The sequence below is a fragment of the Dendrobium catenatum genome, unplaced genomic scaffold (assembly GCF_001605985.2).
Source record: "Dendrobium catenatum unplaced genomic scaffold, ASM160598v2 fragScaff_scaffold_1351, whole genome shotgun sequence".
NCBI lineage: Eukaryota > Viridiplantae > Streptophyta > Magnoliopsida > Asparagales > Orchidaceae > Dendrobium > Dendrobium catenatum.
This window is the reverse complement of record NW_021319813.1, coordinates 465,150-486,748: the sequence shown is the minus strand read 5'-3', so window position 1 is coordinate 486,748 and position 21,599 is coordinate 465,150. Positions and strand designations below refer to the sequence as shown.

The 21,599-nt window shown below is 37.9% G+C and overlaps 1 protein-coding gene across 2 annotated transcripts; it reads left to right on the top strand.

The window, feature by feature from the left end:
- Positions 1 to 585: 585 nt before the first annotated feature.
- On the top strand, positions 586 to 21,597 carry LOC110110849 (protein NETWORKED 1A). 2 transcript variants are annotated; one of them, XM_020842583.2, is made up of 8 exons: positions 586 to 828; positions 1,446 to 1,558; positions 1,691 to 1,773; positions 1,866 to 1,894; positions 1,995 to 2,281; positions 15,249 to 17,161; positions 17,590 to 19,671; positions 20,279 to 21,597. In XM_020842583.2, the coding sequence occupies exons 5-8, from the start codon at positions 2,179 to 2,181 to the stop codon at positions 21,323 to 21,325; spliced, it is 5,145 nt and encodes a 1,714-aa protein (XP_020698242.1). In that variant the 5' UTR covers positions 586 to 828; positions 1,446 to 1,558; positions 1,691 to 1,773; positions 1,866 to 1,894; positions 1,995 to 2,178; the 3' UTR covers positions 21,326 to 21,597. The 2 variants fall into 2 exon arrangements, with proteins under 2 accessions (XP_020698242.1, XP_020698182.1); XM_020842523.2 differs by having other exon boundaries at positions 586 to 859.
- The last annotated feature ends 2 nt before the right edge of the window (positions 21,598 to 21,599 follow it).

Genomic DNA, 21,599 nt, shown 5'->3' with positions numbered 1-21,599 from the left:
TATACATATATTATGTATGTTACAAGATATTATTCTATGAAAAATTGAAAATTAAAGAAATTAATTAGATTTATTATCAGGATCCTAAATCTGAATCCCACTTACATCAAATTTATATATTCAACCCTAATTTGAATATAGACACATTAATTATCTAATAAAACTTTATTCATTTCAATTTGATCAAATATAAATTGAAAACCCTTAGAGAGACCAATAACAATGGGCTATAAATACTTTCTTAAATGAATCAAATTTCATTAAATTGATCATTTTGCTAGATTTAGAAAGTAAATAGGATGGAAATTTGATTTCTTTCATAATTAGGGATTTTATTTTTACTCAGAATTACATAAATGTAAAGTCACATATTTATAAATATTTCCCCAAAAAACATATTTATAAATTTTTTACTTAATTAAAAAAAATGAACAAGTCAAAGCCGGAAAGTAGTTCACTAGTATCACGTAACTAGAGCGGAAGTCGCCCGAAATGCTAGGTTGCCGGTAAAAAAAAAAACCTTTTTTTTAGGGGGAAAAAACGTTTTTTTTTTTCACTCATAAAAAACCCGCTCCCCAATCCGAATGAGCTCAGGGTATCGCTTGTGCAGAGAACAGCAACGATATTATTTTATTCCGAAGTATTTTTCAACATTGCACTTGTCATTTTCCCATTATTCCTCTCTTTTTTTCGTGCGTTCGCCGTCTCCATTTTCGGTTTTTCTTTGGAGGGAAGGTGAGGGAGAAGAGGTTTTCTACGCTACAGATATGGGTTAATGGTGTGTGAAAGAAGCTGCTGGTGATCATCCGTTTGGCTGCTGCTTGTCAGGTGCCAGTGGGCTATATACCTTTTCTCTCTGGTTTGCATCTTTCTTTCCTTTGATAAAAAAGAAGTTTTTCTTTGCATTTTTATTGGAAAATCACAGTTTGGTTTGTGAAATTTTGGTTTTGGATTCTGTATTCTTCTAAGATCTATTAATCGATGATATTTACTTATTTATAGTCGGTTTTTAAGAGAAAGGATCTCTACCTGTGTATCTGATTGAATTTATCTTGAAAAGTTAAGATTTTGTTGTTGTTCCAATGGAAATCAAGTACTGAGTTTTATGATGGCAAGCTAGTTTGGTAAAATCTGGGATTTGCAGAAAGTAAGTTTAGTTGCTGTATATGAAGTTACAGTTGACCCAAAATCAGATTTGGTTACCGTCTGTTATTATTCTCTTCCTCTCTGCGAATTATAATTTCAGATAATCTTCGCCTTTCTATTTGATTTGGAGTTTTGGGGCTATATCTATTTTTTCGCTTCTTCAGGCTTGTTTGCCTTTTGATTGGTTATAGTCTTTGTATCGTATTAAGTGAAAATTCTTTTCATTTTTGTTTTTCTGTAAAGGATTCTGCGGCTTATTGGTTCTGATTCCTGCTTCTTAATTTTGTTCCATATTTTAGGTCTTTGTTTTTGCTGGTGATCAGAATTTCTACTAACGAGGTTTGCATCTTCGGAAGTTCGTCGTGTCCGTTAAGTAGTAAACCATCCAAAAGCAAAAAGTAGTTTTCTTCTGGTAAGCTGTCTGAATTTCTAGTTTTAAATTGTTGCTTCTCTCTGTTGGGTTGAATATTTTTGAATACTCAAGTGGATGGAAATGATCTAAAACATTCAAAAGTTTCATGATGCTGCTTTCTGTCTTTTAAAGGTTGGATTGAAGATTTTTTTCTTATTTATGGAGAGATTGAATAAGAGAGTCTATAACAGCTTATTTTTTTGACAAATTTTGAGGTGAGTTGCTTCCCATGTCCATATAATTTATTTGGGTTTGTATGTAATTTTAGTTTTTACATCCCCTCTTTTATGTTTTGACCATTTTCTAGGTTTTTGAGCTGATATCCATCATCATCAAGTGAGGATTAAGGATAATTCTTTGTTTGTATTTCTAATTTATTATACTTTATCTAGGTTGAATTTCCATGTTCTCAATGTATTTAGCATTCTTTCAACAGGAATAAGAAAGAAGCAATTTTGAATTTTTGTGAAGGTGAACAGCATTTCCTCCTGGTCTTTGAGGTTTTTGAATCCATTTGGGACTTGCTTTGGCCTGGATCTGTTACCTGGTTTTAGCTGGTAAAAGGATCAGGTCATTGCCATACCAGGAGAAGCGTTATTAGATTCTTTTCTCTTGGAACCATGACGACTTTTCCTCGCGCTGAATCAAGGAGATCGTATTCGTGGTGGTGGGACAGTCATATCAGTCCAAAGAATTCGAAATGGCTTCAGGAAAATCTGACAGGTATTTATATTTGCTTCTTCTCGCATATGATTTTCTTACCTAATGCTGAGATGGTTTTCTGTGTCTGAATATTTCATGGTTGTCATATGGCTTATTTATCTAATGGGATTGTCTTTAATTCTTTATTAATTATTCTTGTTAAGCGTTGCACTTTCTGTTAAGTGTAGTTTACTAAGGGTTCGTTTGGAACGGCTGCAGCTGTCGGAAAAGCAGGTTGCGAAGTTGTTGTACAGAAAACTGAGTTCTAAAATTCTTGTACATAAAGCAATATGTTTTGTTTGGGGAGTATAGTTGTCGAGTTGCCGTGCTGCAACTGTATGGGAATAAATTACATTTATACCATTATATATATTGAGATGAAAGGAAATTGATTAAATGTCAATTTTTTTTTTAATTTATATGATAACAAATTAATAATTCTAAATTAAAATTACATCAACTTTATGAATTATTTTATGACTTTTAAATATCAAAGTAATATAATTATTTTTACAATGCACAACAATCTTTAAAATAATATAAAAATTTACAATAACTTTTTTTTATTACTTCATTTATACCCTTCTACCGCACCCAAAGCTATTTGCAGGCTAACCTTCCAGGAAACGGAATAAATAATAATCTAAGCTCTTATTGGGCATAAATTCATGGACCAACAGCCTTTGCTGCCTTCTTTCACCATCAACAGCATAATATCCAATGAGTTTTACAGCACTTTTGCAAGCCATTGCTTATGTCCCTTCAAACCATTTGGAAGCTTTTTTCTTTGAAGATGAAGAAGATGCTCTCGTTCCCTCAGGGGCATACTTCCATTCATAGCCCTTGGCAAGGAGGGGTTTAATCCAGCTCCATGTGCGGCGGGAGAGAAGGGAGGCGGTGGCATAGCTGGTGACATTCCGTTTCGACTGGGGAGTCCGATAAGTTGGTGTCTGTAGTTGATGGGGAGGCGGGGGATGAAGAAGAGAGCTAGGAATAGAAACTGGTGGAAGGCGAGAGGGCGAAGAGAAGAAGAGTCGCGGAGAAGAGAAGGAAGATGAGGGAGGCGATGCCATTTGGAAAGTTGGCGGATGCAGAGAAGAAGCGGAGGATTGTAGAGATGGTGAGGAGGATCATCAGTAAGAAGGAGAAATCCGGAAGAGTTGGAAGTAGTGCGGAAGGCTTCGGAAGAAGGTCACGAATAGTTGCAAGGGGGATTTATGTCATTTTTGTGCGGAAAGCAGCGGACGGAAGCGGATCGCCGGAGATAGGGAAAGGTCGCGGGAAGCAACTATGTGCCGCGAATTTTTTCTGACGGTTCTGCCGCAATGCCCCAAACGAAGATTTGATAACTTTTTATAAAGCACAGCAGCAGTGCCGGTGTCCCAAACGCACCCTAAATCTATTTGTACCGCTTCTTAGAATGATTGTTAAATCTACTTTGATATCAGACGTTTGGAATGGATCCATAAAATAACAATTTAGATTTAAAGAGGCATTCTTATAGAGGGATTTTTTTTGGGTTCCTATAGGACTTTAAGAAGGCGTGCTAGGCAATCCTAATACACAATTTTTTGTTGGGGAAGATGAGGAGTAAACACCGCAATGACGAAACAAGCACGAAAGTAAAAGCAGCGAAAAAGTAAAGGACACCGGGATTTAATGTGGAAAAACCCAAAATAGAAAAAAAAAAACCAGGAGCCACACCACACCAAGAAATCCACTATGAAAATAGGAGAAATAAGGACATATCGCTCTTCTCTCTCACTTTCTTCTTACTTCTCTTCTCACATGCACCGTTCTCAATATCTACGTTATCAAAATATATGTGAGAACTGGATTAGGCTGGTTCAACCGAACCGGCCAGTTATAATTATGGGACGCGACCCCGTAAAGGTGGTCGATTTTCTCAAAATAGAGGGCGGGGAGGGTGGGCGACCGAACGTCTTGAAGGAGGATTTTTGGAGTTTCGATTCGCCATGTTTAGCCATCCAATGCGTTCGGGGATAAGATTTAGCGACTCCTCTCCTTTCCTGTTGTTAAGAAGTGATAGATTTGGAAGAAATTTCAACGAAAGGGAGGAACGTCCGAGGAAAGGAAGGAAGAAGGTTTGTTGAGTTTTCTTTTCAATTTTATCTATAAATTTGTATCATTTTACTCTATTTAAAGCAAAGGATAATTTCTAAAAGGGGGAGAAAGCAATTTGGAAGCAAGGAGAAGAGATTTTGAAAAGGAAAGAGGAAGAAATTGGGGTTTGAAATATTCCCTTGTAGTAAGTAAAAAGTCCTTTTAAAAATGTTCTTAAATTTATTATAAAATTATTTTTTTTATGAAAATTTTGTTATTTAATGTTAGAAATTTTGGAAAGAAAGAAATCAAGTGGTACAAGTTGAGTTCTTGAAGGAATTCAATAAAAATAAAATTTTGAGATTGAGGTGAAGACAATGATCGACGAATTGAAAGATCAAAGTGGGTAAATTGTGTTGTTTTATGATTTTATTCATGTTTGCAATATTCTAAGTAATTGATTAATTGTGTATTACAAAATATTGAAGGTATAAGCATCTTATGAATTTATAGTCTTATGAACAAATTCATCCGTTATAAAGGTTTGAAAGCTTATGAAAATGAAAGGTAATATTTATATGTAAGAAATGCTATATGCAATTGTAACAATAAGGATGAAAGGCACAATATCCAGTTGAGGATCTGACAACTGTAGTTTGCTTTTTGACAGTCAAAGAGATAAGTGTGGAGCCAAGAAAGGCACAATATCCAGTGATAGTGCGACGATCAGTACAAAGAACAACCCAACGTGAATCAACAAAGGCTTGAAGGCTTAAGATGAATCGAGAAATGGGTAACCCAAACGAGATGGTGCCATTTATGTAACGAAGTACCCTCTTTAGTAGCTCAAAATGTAGGACGTTGGGACGATGCATATGTTGATAGAGATAATTAACAACAAAGAGAATATCCAAACGAGTTTGGGTGAGGTATTGTAGTGATATGGTGAGTGGGTTGCATATATAAAGTTGAATCAAGAAGAATGGTAGGAAGTTTAGTGGGCAGCGGGGTTGCAAGTGGTTTACAATCTTGCATGAAGACTTCAATTAGAAGATTTGCAGCGTAGCGGGATTGATTTAGGTGAATGCTAGTAGAGGCATAAGTGACATGGAGCCCAAGGTAATCAGTGAAGGGACCAAATTCCGCATGCGAAAACGATCTTCCAAGGTTGTCAAAAGTAGTTGAATTGCTCGGGTGTCATTCCACTTTACAAGATATCATCGACATATACAAGGATGTTTATTTTGGAAGTGCCATGATTGTAAACTAGAAAGGAGGAGTCAACCGCGCTTATAGTAAAGCCATATGAAACAAGATATGTGGAAAATGTTGTAAACTACTGCCGAGGAGCTTGTTTGAGACCATATAGGACTTTCTTGAGAAGGCACACATAGTTGGGATTAGAGGTGTCAATTTCGGGTTACGGGTCGGGTTTGGGTCGAATCCGAAACTGACCCAGTACTATTAGGGTTCAGGTCGACCCGACCCATTTTTACAAACGGGTTGATTTTCTGGACCCAAACCCGACCCGCTTCGGGTTCGGGTCAACCCGACCCGACCCGCGACATGACCTCAGAACTAAACGCGACGCGGAACTGTCGTGGACGCCGGACGCTGGACTCGGTGCGGAACTGCCGCGGACGCTGGCGATGTGGCGAGACGGTGATTGACGCTGAACGCTGGAGCGGCGCAGAACTACCGCGGATGCGACAATGTCTTCACCCCGCCTGCCCGCCTACCGCGGACGCAGACGCCGGACGCAGGAGCAGCGTGGAATTATTGTGGACGCCGGACACTAGATGTGGCGCGGAACTGCTGCGGACGCCGGCGAGGCGGCGACTGACGTCGGATGCAAGAGCGGCGCGGAACGCACCGCGACCGCGCGACATGGCCTCGGGCTCGGGATTCCGGGTCATTTCGGGTTATTCCCGGGTTCCCGGGTCAACCCGAACCCAACCCGATTTTTCAAACGGGTCGGTTTTCAGGACCAAACCTGACTCGTTTCGGGTTCGGGTCAACCCAAACCTGAAATTTTCGGGTCAGGTTTTCGGGTCAGGTCTAATATTGACAGGTCTAGTTGGGATATTGAGGATCAATGATGCCTTCGAGTTGAGCCATATACACCATCTCATTTAAAATGCCATGAAGGAAGGCATTGGACACATCTAATTGGAGAATTGTCCAATTATGGGTGGTGGCAATGGTAAAAAAGACACGAATTGTGGAGAACTTGGCAACCAGGCATCATTGTAGTCTAGATCAAGTTCCTGTTTGAACCCTTGAGCAACAAGCCTAGCCTTATACCGAGCAATTGTGCCATTTGAATTGTATTTGGTCTTGAAGAGCCATTTGCAACCTAGCACGCTTTGATCTGGAGAGGTCAGGATAAGAGTCCAGGTGCCTAGATTTTGTAAAGCCTCAATTTCTGCACTCATAGCTTCACACCAAACAGGATATTTACTGGCCTGAGAGAAATAGGTAGGATTTGTTGGAATTGGGAGGTGCTGAAGGTTAAGAATGACCTTGGGCTTGAGAGCACTAGTTTTGGATTGTGTAACCAGCGGAAGTCGAGCAAGCAGCAAATCATGTGAAGGAATGGCAACAGCCGAAACAGGACAAGACGGGGCAGGGGGTTCGGCTGCAGGAAGGGAAGATGTAGATGGGGAAATGGCATGATTGTTAGAAGATGATGTAGTGGTAGAGATAGATGAATCTGTGGTGGGTAGATGTGGAATTGATGAAGCTGGAATGAGAATTGAGGGAGGGATGTTTTCAGGTGTAGGAGGGGCAGTAATAGTTGGGGAAGGTTGTTAAGGGAAAATAGTTTCATAAAATCTAACATGACGCGATATATGGAGGCTACCAGTGGCTAAGTTGAGACACTTATAGCCTTTTGCTTGAGTGACATAACCAAGAAAGACACATGGGACGAAGCAAGGGGAAAGTTTGTGAGATAATGTAGTGGGAAACCAGGGGTAACATAAACAACCGAAGGTATTTAGATGAGTATAAGTTGGTGGGAAATTCAATAGACACTAATATGGTGTTGTGTGTTAATGGGTGGAGATAAACATTCGATTAATGAGATAAGCAGTAGTCAGGAGAGTGTCAATCCATAATTTGGCAGGAAGATTTGCAGCAAAGAACATAGCCAAAATAGTTTCAAGGAGATGGTGATGCTTACGCTCAGCCACACCTTTTTGTTGAGGTGTGTAAGGGCAAGTGATTTGGTGAAGAATGCCACATTTATGAAATGAGATTTAAAATTGGTATTAACATATTCTGAACCACCATCAGAACAAACCATTTTTATGGTGTTGTGAAATTGGTTTTCAACGTAGTGTTGAAATTGTAGAAATGTATAAAACGTATTAGATTTGGAATATAAATGATACACTCGGCAGTAAATGCTAAAATCATCCATAAATAATAGATACTACTTGTAAGATTTCATTGATAAAATAGGGGAAGGTCTCCATACATCAGTGTGAACAAGTTGGAAGACATTGTAGTAGTAGGAGATGATGGTAAAAAAGGTAAACGACTGCTTTTAGCTTGAGTACAAGCAGAGTAGTGAGACAAAAACGATAATACAAAATGTTGAGGAAGCAAATTTCGGAAGAGTCGATGAGTTGATGTTGCAGGATGGCTAGGACGATGATGCCAAAGATCCAACAAAGAAGTTGAGGTGGAGGATGACGCAATAGTTACGAGAGTTGTAGGAGACGTTGAAGATGTAGATGATGTCAACGAAGAGGTGGTTGGGGTGTTAATAGGGTATAGACCGCGAAGACTGGGCCCGTGGAGAAGCATCTTGTTGCTCAGGGAATCCTTGAGAAGAAAGCTGTTAGAATCAAATAGAACATAGTAGGGGTTATCAGAGGTTAGTCTATAAATGGAAATAAGGTTGTGAGTAAGGTTAGGGAAATGGAGTATGTTTGAGAGGTGGAGCTTACGGGTGGGGGTAGGAAGAATGCCTTGATCTGTTTAATGACTTGGCAACATCTGGTCATTACGTACTTGAATCTGAGTTGTGCTGGCGTATGGTTGAGGGTTGGAAAATTGAGCACCATAGGATGTGAGATGAGATGTTGGACTAGAGTGTAGGAACCAGTCAACCGTAGCGGAAGCGTCCGAAGCAATGCAAGTCTGTGGCGAGCTCTGAAAAGTGTTGTGATGATGCCAGCAGGAGAGAGCCGAGTGACCACCCTTTCCACATATTTGACATTCAACATATTGACGAGAATGACGACGACAATAATTAGAGGGATGAGGGGAATGACCACCTTGAGATGTAGGGGACAGAGAAGGAGGACGACCATGACCAAAGGCAAAAGTTCTCTGGCAAGGTTGAGCTCTTCACTAGAGGAGAGCATAAGTATCATTCAAATTGATCGGATGTAGTTTAGTACGAATGACAGTTTTAAAGGATTGATAGGTGGATGGTAAGCTAGCTAAGGTATATAGATTAATGTCTTTAGCATAAATAGAGGAGCTGGCGACATAAATGCCATCCACTTTTTGCTTGATGTTTGAGAGATACTGAACCATTGTCTTGTCTTTGAGTTGAAGTTGATGATGCTCACTCTTCAGCTGTAAAATGCACGATCGATTTGTTGACTGTAGCCGACACTCAAGTGTGAGCCAAATGTTATAGGTGGAATCCAGATTTATGACATACGGTAGAAGAGAGGGCGAAATGGTGGAATAGATCGCAGAAAGATTTTGATCAATTAAGATCTAGGTTTGATAGAGGGGAATTAGGGTGATAGATCCGTCATCAGATAGTGTATGTTTTGGAGGTTTCGGGGTGGCGCCAATGAGGTAGCCGTCAAACCCATTTGCATTGAACAACTTTAGAAGTTGGGATTTCCAAATATAATGGTTATCGACGGTTAGTTGTACAATAACAATGTTTTTAACATTGGACATGAAGAACTTTAGTTGAGACGGGATAGGTATATCACTGTTAGTGATAAGAGTTTGAACAGAGGGGTGGTTGAAGAGGAGGCAACCAAGGTCGAAGATGACGCATAAACGGAAAAAAATCAACTTTTTGGAGCTCACAGGTCACAGGATCGAAACCTGGCTCTGATACCATGTTGAAGATCAAAAACCTGCAGAAAGCAAGCAACGAGTACAAGAAAGGAAAACTGAGAATGAAAAACAGGAATCAATTTATGAGCTTAAGCTGTTCTCTCTTACATCGCTCTATATACTATAGTAACCTGATATATAGCTAGAAGAAGATAAATGTTACAATTATAATGGATGGTGCAGATTACTGATCAGGGATCAAATGGCTATTAGAGAATAATTCTAAAAAGTAGTTGATGTGAAACTACTAGGAGTTATGTTTAGAAATGAGAAAGAAAATTGTTTTAAGTTTGCCTTTATAAATTTATTTCAATTATGCAAGAGAGAGTTAGGAATTTGAAAACGTTAACTTGCTTAGGCCAAAAATTAGCAATAGAGAATAACCAAGATTATCCTTTTAAAAACCAAGGTAATATTAAATGCAAAGTACAAATAACATAACCCCACACTTAACAATGAGAGGTTCACCTCAAGGCCTTATCACTCAACTACTTGTAGGCTTTAGCGGAGAAAGGTGAGCCAAATAATGAAAGATATTACCACTACAAAGATGGCGCCGAAGAACTTTGTTGGTGGAGAGGTAGCCAGTGGAGATGGACGTAGTGGGTGGCCGACGAGGCTCCAATCGTAGCTTGAAAATCGTTGGTCGATGATGCTTGCAAGAATCGGGATGACTCGCTCCAAATATTCTTCAACAGTTGTTTCGTCTTCAAATCCCACGTCAAAGCACGGAGATTTTAGGATGTTGATGCTTCCGTCAGCGTTGAATACAAGACCCCATTCAAGCTCGGGATCCACCATTCAACATTGAAGAGAATAGGAGAGGTGTCGTCCTCTTCGTCTCTAGGCTTCTCAATGCACGAGAAATGGAGAGAAAAGGGGAGGGGTTGGCGAGATTCTCAAGGGGAGAGGGTGAAGCCGGCGGGTGCAAGTGGAAGAGCTAGGGTTTGGAGAAAATAGGTTTAGGAAATTATGGGAGAGATTAATCAAATCTAAAATTTAATTTCAGTTTTGAGTAATTTAGGAGGGAATTGATTTTAAATTTGAATTTCAAATCAATTGTAATTAAAGCCTTAATTGGGGAGTTAATGGGGAGAACCCATGAGAGGGGGCCGGCGGGTTCTAGAAGGGGGAGGGAGTTTTATTTCATAATCTGAAATTGATTTCATAATCTGAAATTGATTTCAGATTATGAATGAAATTAAAGGGAGTTATTTTGAAATTTGAATTTTGGATCAAGGCATTGATGGCATTAAACTAGCATTAAATGAATTTCCCCCTTGATGAGGCCGGCGGCATGTAGAGAGGAGAGGAGGGAGATTAGTGAGGATAAAGCAATTTCCAATTAGGAGGATGCCACCTAGGATGAGAATTAGTAACTCCTCATGTCATGAAATTGGAATTGGATTCAATTCAATTCTTTCCTTATTTGGACTTTGGCAATTATGGAAATTTTGGAGCTCATTCAAATTTGAATTTTCGAAATTTGAAAAGAAAGGTGGTTGATGAGAGAGATGGCCGACGGTGGAGCTTGGGAGGAGGTGGTGGAGGGATGTGGTCGGCGGCTAAGAGGAAGGCCGGCGGCTTGGCCCCTTGGATTTGGCGAGGGATGACGTTGGGCCTCGGATTTTGGCTGAACGGAGGGGGAATTTGGATTTGTATGAAGATGATGGAAACACAATTAGGATGGCTACGAACTTAACCACGAGCCGCGGACTTATCCAACGACTGGTGGGCCTTGCGGTTGCTCCTCCTGAGCTCTCTCCCTTCACTAGCTCTCATGCAAGAAGAAGAAGACAAATAGCAAAATTTTTATTCAAATATTCATTGACCATCATCCAACACATGAGACCACTATATATAGGCCTCAAACTCATAAAAAAAAAAAAGAAAGTACGAAATTGCCCTTTGGGCTACAATAACAAAGCAACTCCCCACAGGGGTAAAAATGGAAAAACCGCAAATACTAAATAATACATCATGACATCAAAATAAAAAGTAGAGGCGCTGAATCGTGGCCGTCGATCTGCGGTTTCGCCGGCAATAAACATGTCGGTAGCGTCTGTCGATGTCCTCATCAGTAGTAAACGAATGTGGCAGAGGAAGTGGAGCTGTGAGCCATTTGCTTTATAGCCACAGTAGCTTATCGGGAATTCTTATAAAAAAGAAGCATGGATTCACAAGATCTTGACCATGAGATACCTTGCATAAAATCTCATTTGCTATCTTGCATCATTTTTTGTTGCCATGGATCTCATGCTTTGTGGCGAGCTTGTTTTAGCATTTTGAACTCTTAACCATCAATATTTCCACTTTGGCTTATCATGAGCATGAGCACAACTTTATTGTTCTTGATGAAACTTTGATAATTATATGCAAATGCACATTGAAGTTTAAGAGTTTAGCTTATCATACTTCAAAAGGTCTCATAATCTTCCCCACTTGAGTAAATGACATCATTATCATTGATTTGAAACACAACACAAATATAATTTTAGAGGTGGCTCTTACAGGGTCCTGATTTGGCCCTCTCCATGTAACATTTTGTCTTGAATAGTCTGAGCGATGGCTCCTATGATGTTGCACTTTATTCCATAAGACACTTAGTTTTTACTTTTCAACTTTTGTATTGGTCTAATACTATTGGTAACAATTTGGGGTCTCACCAATTTGGATATTATTTTGATTACTTGTCTCTTGATTGAACTTCTAATTAGTTCACCATTTTAGAGTGCTTTAGCATTAGCGTGTTTAACTTTGGAGTTCGAATAAAACTTTTACCAATACATGGCAAGATGCCTAAAATTGTGAGAGTTTAGCTTTACTAAAGAGATCTCTCCCTTGTTTTCAATACAAGCTTGCTACACTAATAACTCTAGACAACTAAAAGGGTGACATGGTGGTGGAAGGGATGCATGGATGAGGGATGAGGATGGAGTTAATTAGGAAAATGATTAAAGTATTGTTAAAATTATTAATTTTAATTGTTTTTATCTGAGATAGACTAACAATGTTGATGATGAGTCCTGTTTGTCCTTGTTTTTAGAAAAAACCATAATTAGCTGCGCTTGCTCATCAAACATAAAAGAATCATCCATTTTCATAGGGAAAACAAACTTTAGGGAGGTTCTTACAGATTTCCCAAAAAAGCTGAATGCCAAGCGCTGAGAGAAAACTTCTTGTAATTTCTAATTCTTATTTTCGAATGAGGTTCTTCTTTTAAAAATTGTTCTTGCATTATCTCTCTGTTTATTGATTCAATATTATCTCATTGTTCATTGTTTATTTCTGTGATTGCTTATTTTTTGACCATTAGCCTCTGTTGATTTCTGTTTTTTTTATTATTTTCTGCACGCTTGCAAGCACACCTGTCTATCCATCTATCTTGAAACTTACAACTGCAGAATCTTTGGGCCATTATCATTTTCAGTGATCCTCTCTATCTACCTAATATCCTCAAATAATAGTTTCCTAACGAGAATGATTTAATTCTTAACATTTATACGGAACATTCAGGAACTTTTAGAAATATTGTTTTAAGTGAGAACATAACTGAGTGGGGCATATTATTGCTAATATTCCTCAAAGCTGGGGCTGTAAAGATTTCAAAAATTTCTTTGTAACATTTCTATTTGTTTGATTTTTAATTTTGATATGCTTGCCTTCAAGCTATAAAGCCTGAGCACCTCAAGATGGGTGTTGAAATTGAATCCAATGTTTGTTTGTATGTTCCTACAATTTAATTTTGTACAACCGATTTGCATATCCAATAGAAACAAAAAAGTTGGATATTATATTAGATTTTCCATGTGGTGCATTCCATTTGCTGTTCAGTTATGTATGTAGCTTCCAATAAAGATATGTGCAGTAAAGGAATCAAGTTCCTTGACTAGTGAGTCAGTGTGGATTTCTATTAAAAAATTAATTTTAAAACTTGATTAGTAAGAGTGACATTAGCGTTATCTTGTCTCAAAATTAAAGAAATAATATATTTTTTGTATCTTTTCTCAGCTTTTGGATGACAATCCTGTTATAGGCTGTAATGCTAAATCTATAAAGCAAATTAACCTCTACTTAATACTTATAATTGGTTGCATCTGTCAAAATGTTGATGATTAATCTGTGTAAGTTGTGGTTGTCTCTATGGGATTGGTTTCCTTACGAGAAATTTACCCATAACCTATTATTATATATAGGAAGAAAATACTGAAATATCATCAACATGTTCATCTTTAATTCTCTTTTGCTTGCTTTTCTCTTCATCCAAGAAAATGACTGAAACTGAAAGAAAAAGAATGAAAAAATTTCTAATATGTGAATACCGTTTTCTTTAAATACAATAAATAAGATTTTAAATGCCTCATATCCATGGGGGTGTTGCAAAGTATATTTTTAAATTTCGTATATCCACGAGTTGTTCTTACTAGACATTTGCAAGAGAATGTACCGTGGTGTATGCTTTTTTCTGATGATATTATTCTTCTTGAAAAGACTAGAGAGGGAGTTGAAGATAAATTTGAACTATGGAGGTCAACCTTAGAGTCTAAAATTGTTGGTTTGAACAGATCTAGAATCAAATACATGGACTGTAATTTTAGTAGTAATCGATCTATTGTTTTTTTTTTGGTTTGGGGGGGGGGGGGGGGGTTGGGGGGGGGGGGTGAGGTTGTGACTTTGGATGGTCAAGTCATTAATAAGAGTACCCATTTTAGATATGTTTGGTCTATTGTTCAAAGTGATGGTGAAATAGATGGTGATATTATTAGTAGAATTCTAAGTTTGATGGTTGAAGTGGAGGAATGCATCGGGTCTGTTATGTGATAAAAAGGGTAGCCCTCAAATTTAAGGAAAAATTTTATAAGATGGTGGTGAGACTTGTAATGCTTTTATGGCGCAGAATGTTGGCCATTAAAAGACAACCATGCAATTAAGTTAAGTTCTGAGAGATGAGTATGTTCATGTGGATTTGTGGCTCACTCGTAGAGACAGAATGCGAAATGAGTATCGTGAAAAGGTTGAAGTAGCTCCAGTGGCAAATAAGTTTAGAGGGAGTTTCTTTTGATGGTTTCGTCATATAAAAGTTGGTTTTCCGATGAGCCGGTTAGGAGAGTATATATATTAGATTTGACCTATATTAAGAAAGGTAGAGGTAGACCTAAAATGACTTGGTTAGAAAATATTAGAAATGACTATTTTATTAGATTTAAATGAAAATTTGACTCTTAACACAATGAAGAAAAAAGATTCATGTAGCTTACCCCACATAGCTAGATAAAGGCTTTATGTTATTGTTATATATATCCATGAGGTACACTTGCTACATTTGAATACACATGGATTCAATCATATTTATACTTTTGTTTTACAACATATGCACATGTAGGTGCATCATATGATTAACATGTATCCTACATATTAAAACAAGACATCTCCTTTGAATGCAGGGATCTTAGCTTTCACCATATAGAGCATTTGTTTCTATGATTCAGACTTATGTTGCTTAATTCATTTCATATTTTTCATTGGCAATACAATTTATAAAGCTTCTGTAAATGGCAAGGTTGTATGTATTTAGCCCCAATCTTTTATCACAAAGAATCTATTTTTTGTGATCAAACTTTTGACTTCTAGGTAATGAAGGCAACCAAACCATTTATGTAGGTTCAAATATTAATCCATGTTCTAAACTGTGGGACTTTTTTTAAATGCTTTGAGTAATAGTTAAAGAACACTTATAATTCCTTTGAAATCAATGTGCTTATTAATCTTTTTGTTGGTTATCAATTTATCCTGTTCACAATTCTAATGGGTTGATTTTCCTGAACAGATATGGACATGAAAGTTAAAGCAATGATCAAGCTAATAGAGGAAGATGCTGACTCCTTTGCGAGGAGGGCTGAGATGTACTACAAGAAACGACCTGAGCTTATGAAACTGGTGGAGGAGTTCTACCGAGCATACCGAGCTTTGGCTGAAAGATATGACCATGCAACTGGGGCTCTCCGCCATGCTCATCGAACAATGTCTGAAGCTTTTCCCAATCACATTCCACTTGCACTGCCTGATGAATCTCTCTCCAATAACACTCCAGAATCGCCTTCACCTAGGCGAGCGATGTTTGGTACTGATGATTTGCAGAAGGTTGCATTTGGTAATCCAACACCTTTTAATGCTTTTGATAGGAGTGCGCCACCTGAAGAAAATGAAACCTTCGCAACCAAGAAAGGGTTAAAGCATATTATCAATCGAGAGGGGGTAGCACGTGTGAAATTACCTGAAGGTGATGATATGAAAGATCTTAATGTTCATGAGGATGAAATAACAGCTCGTGTGAGATTACCCGAAGGGAAGGTTAGGAGAAGTCTTAATTTTGAGGAGGATGAAGAAGATGGCCCAAATGCAAAAGTTTTTATTGATTCTAAAAGCCATTTACAGCCAGAACTCATGCAGAAAGAGAACGTCACATATGGAGTAAAACATCTGCAAGAACAAGTTTCTCAGTTTTCAAATGAGAACCAGAAGCTTAAGGCTCAAATAGAGTTAGAATCCAAGAATTTGGATTTATCCAGGGGTGAAGTTCAGAATTTGAGAAATGAGATGTCAAAATTAGAATCTGAGAAGGATGCTGCTCTTCTGCAGCAGCAGTTATCTCATGAAAATATATCTAGTTTGGAGATTGAAATCTCTAAATTGAAAAATGAAATTAAGAAGCTCAATGAGGAAATGGAGATGGCAGTCTTGAAGTTGAATGGTGCAGAACAACGATGTCTTGCATTGGAGAAAGCAAATCAGAGTCTACAATTAGAACTTGAAGCAGCAAAAATAGAGTTGGAAGAACTCAGACTTTCTATAAATCAGAGTGAACAGAAGCGTGAGGAGGCTGAAATGTCTCTCCAATTGAAGGAACAGCTGTATAACCAGTCTAATGAAAAGGTTATGCGAATGACATTGGAAATTCAAAGTCTTCTTGAGAAACTGAGGGAAGTTGGACATAATAAAGTGGGTTTAGAGGAAGAGGTTTCCCAACTTAAAGATATGAATTCTACTCTAAATGAACACAACTTGGCATGTGCTTTGAAGATGAAGCACTTGGAAGATGAGATAGTTTCCTTGAAGGAAATAAATGGTAAACTAGAAGATGAAATTGAAATCCAGGCAGAGAACAAGAAAATTCTTCAGCAAGAGTTTGAGTCTCTGAAGGAAGACAAAAATGTGATTGAATTGAATCATCAAAGTCTAACAAAAGAAATGGAAGCAGCCAGCTTACATATTGAATCCCTAGAGACACAAGTGAAGGATCTGCAATATGGTCATACTGAACTGAAAGAATGTTGCAGTAAGCTTGAATACGAGAAGCTGCAATTTCTCAATAAATTGAAGGATATGGATTCGGTTTCTGAGAGGAATTCAGCCTTGGAGAACTCTTTATCTGATGCAAATGTGGAGCTTGAGGAGTTTAGAGAGAAAATTGTAGTTCTAGAAGGTTCGTGCGAGTCACTAAATGCTGCAGTTTCCACTCATGTTAGTGAAAAGACTGCTCTAGCCTTTCAGATAGAGACTCTTGCAGGGAATGTGGAGAAACTTTCCGAAAAAAATACGTTATTGGAGAACTCTCTTGATGATGCAAATACTGAACTCGAAGGTTTGCGCTTAAAATTAAGGGACTTGGAAGAGTCATTTCAATCTCTCTCTCATGCAAATTCAGATCTCATTGCCCAAAAGAATAATCTGATCTCTCAGGTTTGGCCTTTTTGCTTGCCCTTCCTTCTTGAAGCTTTATGATTTTTAAGTGTGATATCTATGACTTAGTAATGGATCTTGCATCTCACCATTCTTTTGCCTTTAATTGTGACACTTGTACTCCTTTCAAGCATTGTATTTCTCATTGTTTCATAGCACTTCATCCTTTGACTACTTTCTTGCTTCCAGAAACTGGGTTTTTCTCTTAAAATAGAATATGAAAAAAAAAAAAAAATCCCTTCGGCCGAAGACAATAAGACACCTTGTTCTTTATGATACATTATTAATGTAACTGGTTTATTCTGGCACATGTAAAGTAAGCTTGCATCAGCGCATTATCTGTTCTGTTTAAGTAATCTTATGTTAATAATATGATAGTTATCCTATTCACTAAATGATTACTCATTTCTAATGGTTTGAAATTTCAGTTAGAGAGCATTCAGCAGAGTCTTATAAATCTGGAGACTACACATGCTGCATTGGAAGGCAAACACTTAGATCTAGTGAAGGAAAAAGATCTATCTGTTAACAAAATTTTGAATCTTGAAGGCTCATTGAGTGTTATGCAGAAAGAGCATGAATCGCTTATCCACTCAAAGAATATGAACTTGAACACCTTGGAAAACCATCTTCATCTCCTGCAAGAAGATAAGCAGCTCAAGGAGGAGGAGTTAGAGGCAGAGCAACAAAGATGCTTGTCTCATATGACTGAGATTTTTATTTTACAGAGATGTCTTTGTGACATGTCAAATTCCTCAATAATTGAAAAGCAGAAGCACAAGTCCCTTATCCAGTCGATTGAGATTCAACTGGCTGCTTTAGAAAGCCATATCCATCTTCTGCAAGATGAAAGGAAAGTCAGAGATATTAAAATTGAGGAAGAAGAGCAAAAATCCATGAACTCTATGCTTGAGATTGTCATCTTGCAGAGATGCTTGTCTGAAATGAAAGAGGAGAATTTCACTCTCTTGCAGGAGTGTCAGAAGCATCTAGAGGCCTCTAAATGTGCTGCTAAGCTAATCAAACAGCTCGAAGACAGAGAATTAGTTCAGAAGGAAAACATCACTCTATTAAGGGAGCATATATCTAAGGTCAGGGATGGTATCCAACTTCTGCTCAAACCGCTTAATATCAACAAGGAGCTGATGAACATTGAGGGAAGTGAAGTTGTCATTCTTCCAGCTATTCTGGGAGAGATTAAGACTCTACTGGCTTCCATTTCCGATATCCGTGATGAAAATCAACTTTTTTGTATGGAGATATCGGTTTACCTCAGCATTCTAAAGCAAACTGGACTGGAAAAAGTTCTTTTAAGTCAGGAGCTTGAAAAAATAAACAAGCAATCACATTTTTTGGAAGAGGAGCACCGTCAGCTCTTTGGGGAATACGAACAACTTTTTCATGACATGAGCGCCACAGAGTTTACAAACATAATTTTAAAAGCTGAATTAGAATCCTTCGCTAGAAAATTAATTGATTCATGGGAGAAATGTTACAACTTGATAGAAGAAAGGAATGCTTTGGAAGAGGAAAACTGTTTAATGTGTGTAGATGCTATGACACTGGAGAATCTCTACTTGTTCTTTAGGAACCTAAATGCAGAAAACATGCAACAGTTGAAGTTGCTTAGTGGTGACATGTGCTCTCTTCTTAATGTCAAGAATGGCCTTGATGAAGAGATCAGAGGAAGTAAATCGAGAGTGAAAGCTATTGAACATGAAAACAAGCAGCTCAAGGAATCTCTCATCTTGTTGGAAGATTTGAAATGTCGAAATACAATTTCGGAATTTGATTTGGACTGTGTCTATAGTTTCTATGAAGATCTGATCCTTCAAGTTGAAGATGGGGAGAATTTGTTGAAGCAGAAAAGCATGGAGCTGTCAAACTTGAATGATATTCTTCAGTCTAAACAAGGGGAGGTTACTGAATTATGCAGAAATATTGAGGTCTCCAATAAGGAAGTAGATGAGGCCAAAATCATGAGATCCGATTTAGAGAATAGAATTGAAAATTTATTAGAGGGTACTGCCTGTAAAGATAAGCAGATTACTAATTTTGAAGGAGAAAATAGATCTCTTCATGAGGAATTAAATAGGTTTAAATTTGAAGTTGAAGCACTTAGATTGAGGGAACAAAGTCTTTCTAATGAGCTGATAGAAGAAAAAGAAGAGGTTGATCGGTGTGAATTAGAAATCATGAACTTATTCAGCGAGGTTCAAGCTTCTGTAGTTAATGCAACAGTGCTTGATGAGAACATGTTCGAGTTGGCTTCGCGATGCGAGAGTCTTGACATGTCTGCTATGGTGCTGAGAGAGGCTCTGAAAGAGGAGATTATCTTAAAAAATACACAAGCAGTTGAGTTGAAAAAGAAGCTTGAAGATTTTGAAGATGAGAATGGAAAGCTCAGAACCAACCTGAAAGTGCTTAGTCCTCTCTTTTTTTCTTTAGGGAATGGCATTTCAGATGTGGAGAAGCATGTATGTCAACTAGAAGAATTCGATCGAGATCAGGTAAACTTTATGAAATTTTTGTTTCTTAAAGTCTCGTAGTACAAAAATTTTATTTTTTGTATTAGGAAACTGATTTAAGAAGCAATAAAAAAGCCGCCCAAACGAAGCCTTAAAATTGGTTAATTAATATTTAGTGGAGAAAATGAGCGGCATAGAAAAAGTTTCTATGTACTAATAGGTTATCTAAATTAGAGTAAGATTTAGGATCCATTTGGGACGGCTGCATTTCTTGTGGTTGTAAATTTGTTGTGGAAAAAGTTTAGTTTTTTGGAAATTATTGTGGGTATTTTAATTACTTGGTAAGATAACTAAATCTTAAATAACATGTTAATTATTTGAAATAATTAGTAAAAAATAGTAATTAGAATGTTAATTTATCGGAATTAATAATTAATCATGTGTAATATTTTGAAGCTCTTGATTCTAAAAGGAGATATGTGTCAAATTAATTATAGAAGCACTTTTCCTTTCTTTTATCTTTACTTCCAGTCAAAAAAATGGAATGAATACTTTTCTTCTCTTTTTTATAACTCCCAAACAAAAAGAAAAAAAAGTATGCTTCTTATCCTTTTCACTTTTCTCCACTTGAATCCTTTCTTTTCTTCAGGAGAATTCTTCATCTGATCATAAGGAGAACCATGAAACAAGCACTGGTGATCATGATCATTCCACCATGTCAGGAGTTTTAGAGATGCAGAACATGATTGCCAAAGTTGGGGCACTTAAAAACTTGGTAGTAGGTACCAAAGGTCACCTTGATCACGAAAGACTCCAATCTGCTGCCACGTTAGAGTCTGCAAGAAGAGAAATTGAAGAGTTAAAGCTAAAGGAGAGCTCTACCAGGGAAGTAAATCAAGGGAAAGAAACATCGAATACGGTGAAAGATATCGAACTTGATCAAGTATCGAGTTCATTTGGTGCTAGTAGGATCCAGGGCGCAGAATCGAACGATCAAATGCCCAATTCATGGGAAGCCGGCACCGATACCGACCAAAGCAACAGGGCGTCTACTGATCATGGCATTGAGGCAGTAGAGGAAGTGAAGAGTGAGAGGCCTTCACCAGTGCTTGTAACTGGGAAAGATTTTGGTGTTTATAAAATGGAAATATCCAAAGAGATTAAAGAATCCCAAGAAGAGTGGAACAGGAGGGTCATCAAAAGGCTTGCTTTTGATGCTGAAAAGCTCTCTTCTCTTGAGTCCAGCGCTCAAGAACTGAAGCTGAAGATGGAGAAGTCTAGCACAAATGCGCAGCAGAATCGGGTGCAGTTTGATGCCATCTGGGCGAAATTGAAAGACGCCGAAGTAGCAATTTCTGATCTTGTTGATAGAAATGATAAGCTGACAATGATGGTCAAGTCTTATTCAGATTCCTATAATGGCGAAGAAACGGGGCGACCCGAGAGAAGCCAAATATTGGAACATGCTCGAAACGCTTCCGATAGGATTGGGATGTTGGAGTTGGAGTTGCAGAAGCTCGATTATATATTTCTCAAGCTCCAAGAAGAGTGGGAGAACTATCCCTCCAGAGAAGGGGGTGATAGGACTCCTAGAGTGTTATTGAGGGACTACCTCTATGGAAGAAAGGGCAGGAAGGGGAGGAAAAGAGACTTTTTCTGTGGCTGCATGAGACCAAGGACACAGGAGAACTACTGATTCTGGTTTTTCTAAGGTTTTTCTTTTACTCAACTAATGGCCAGAGACTTTGTAAATCATGGAAGAAAGGCATGTAAGTTTGTAGAATAACCTTTCTTCTTTCTCTGCATTGCTAGATAGTTTTTGAGAAATTTTTATACCTTGAAAGGCTTATGATCTGAGGTTGTGTTGGGATGTTTTTTGAGCTTTCCTAAGGGAATGCATTGTATGATGAGGTTTTTTACTTGTTTTTTGTTTTTACTTTTTTCTATGCTGATGCATTATATCAAATATT

Excerpts from the sequence above, each read along its gene's own strand:
- LOC110110849 (XM_020842583.2), top strand. The coding sequence starts at position 2,179 with ATGACGACTTTTCCTCGCGCTGAATCAAGGAGATCGTATTCGTGGTGG. Across the intron at positions 2,282-15,248 it reads GCTTCAGGAAAATCTGACAG|ATATGGACATGAAAGTTAAA; the intron begins GTATTTATATTT and ends TTTCCTGAACAG. Across the intron at positions 17,162-17,589 it reads AGAATAATCTGATCTCTCAG|TTAGAGAGCATTCAGCAGAG; the intron begins GTTTGGCCTTTT and ends TTGAAATTTCAG.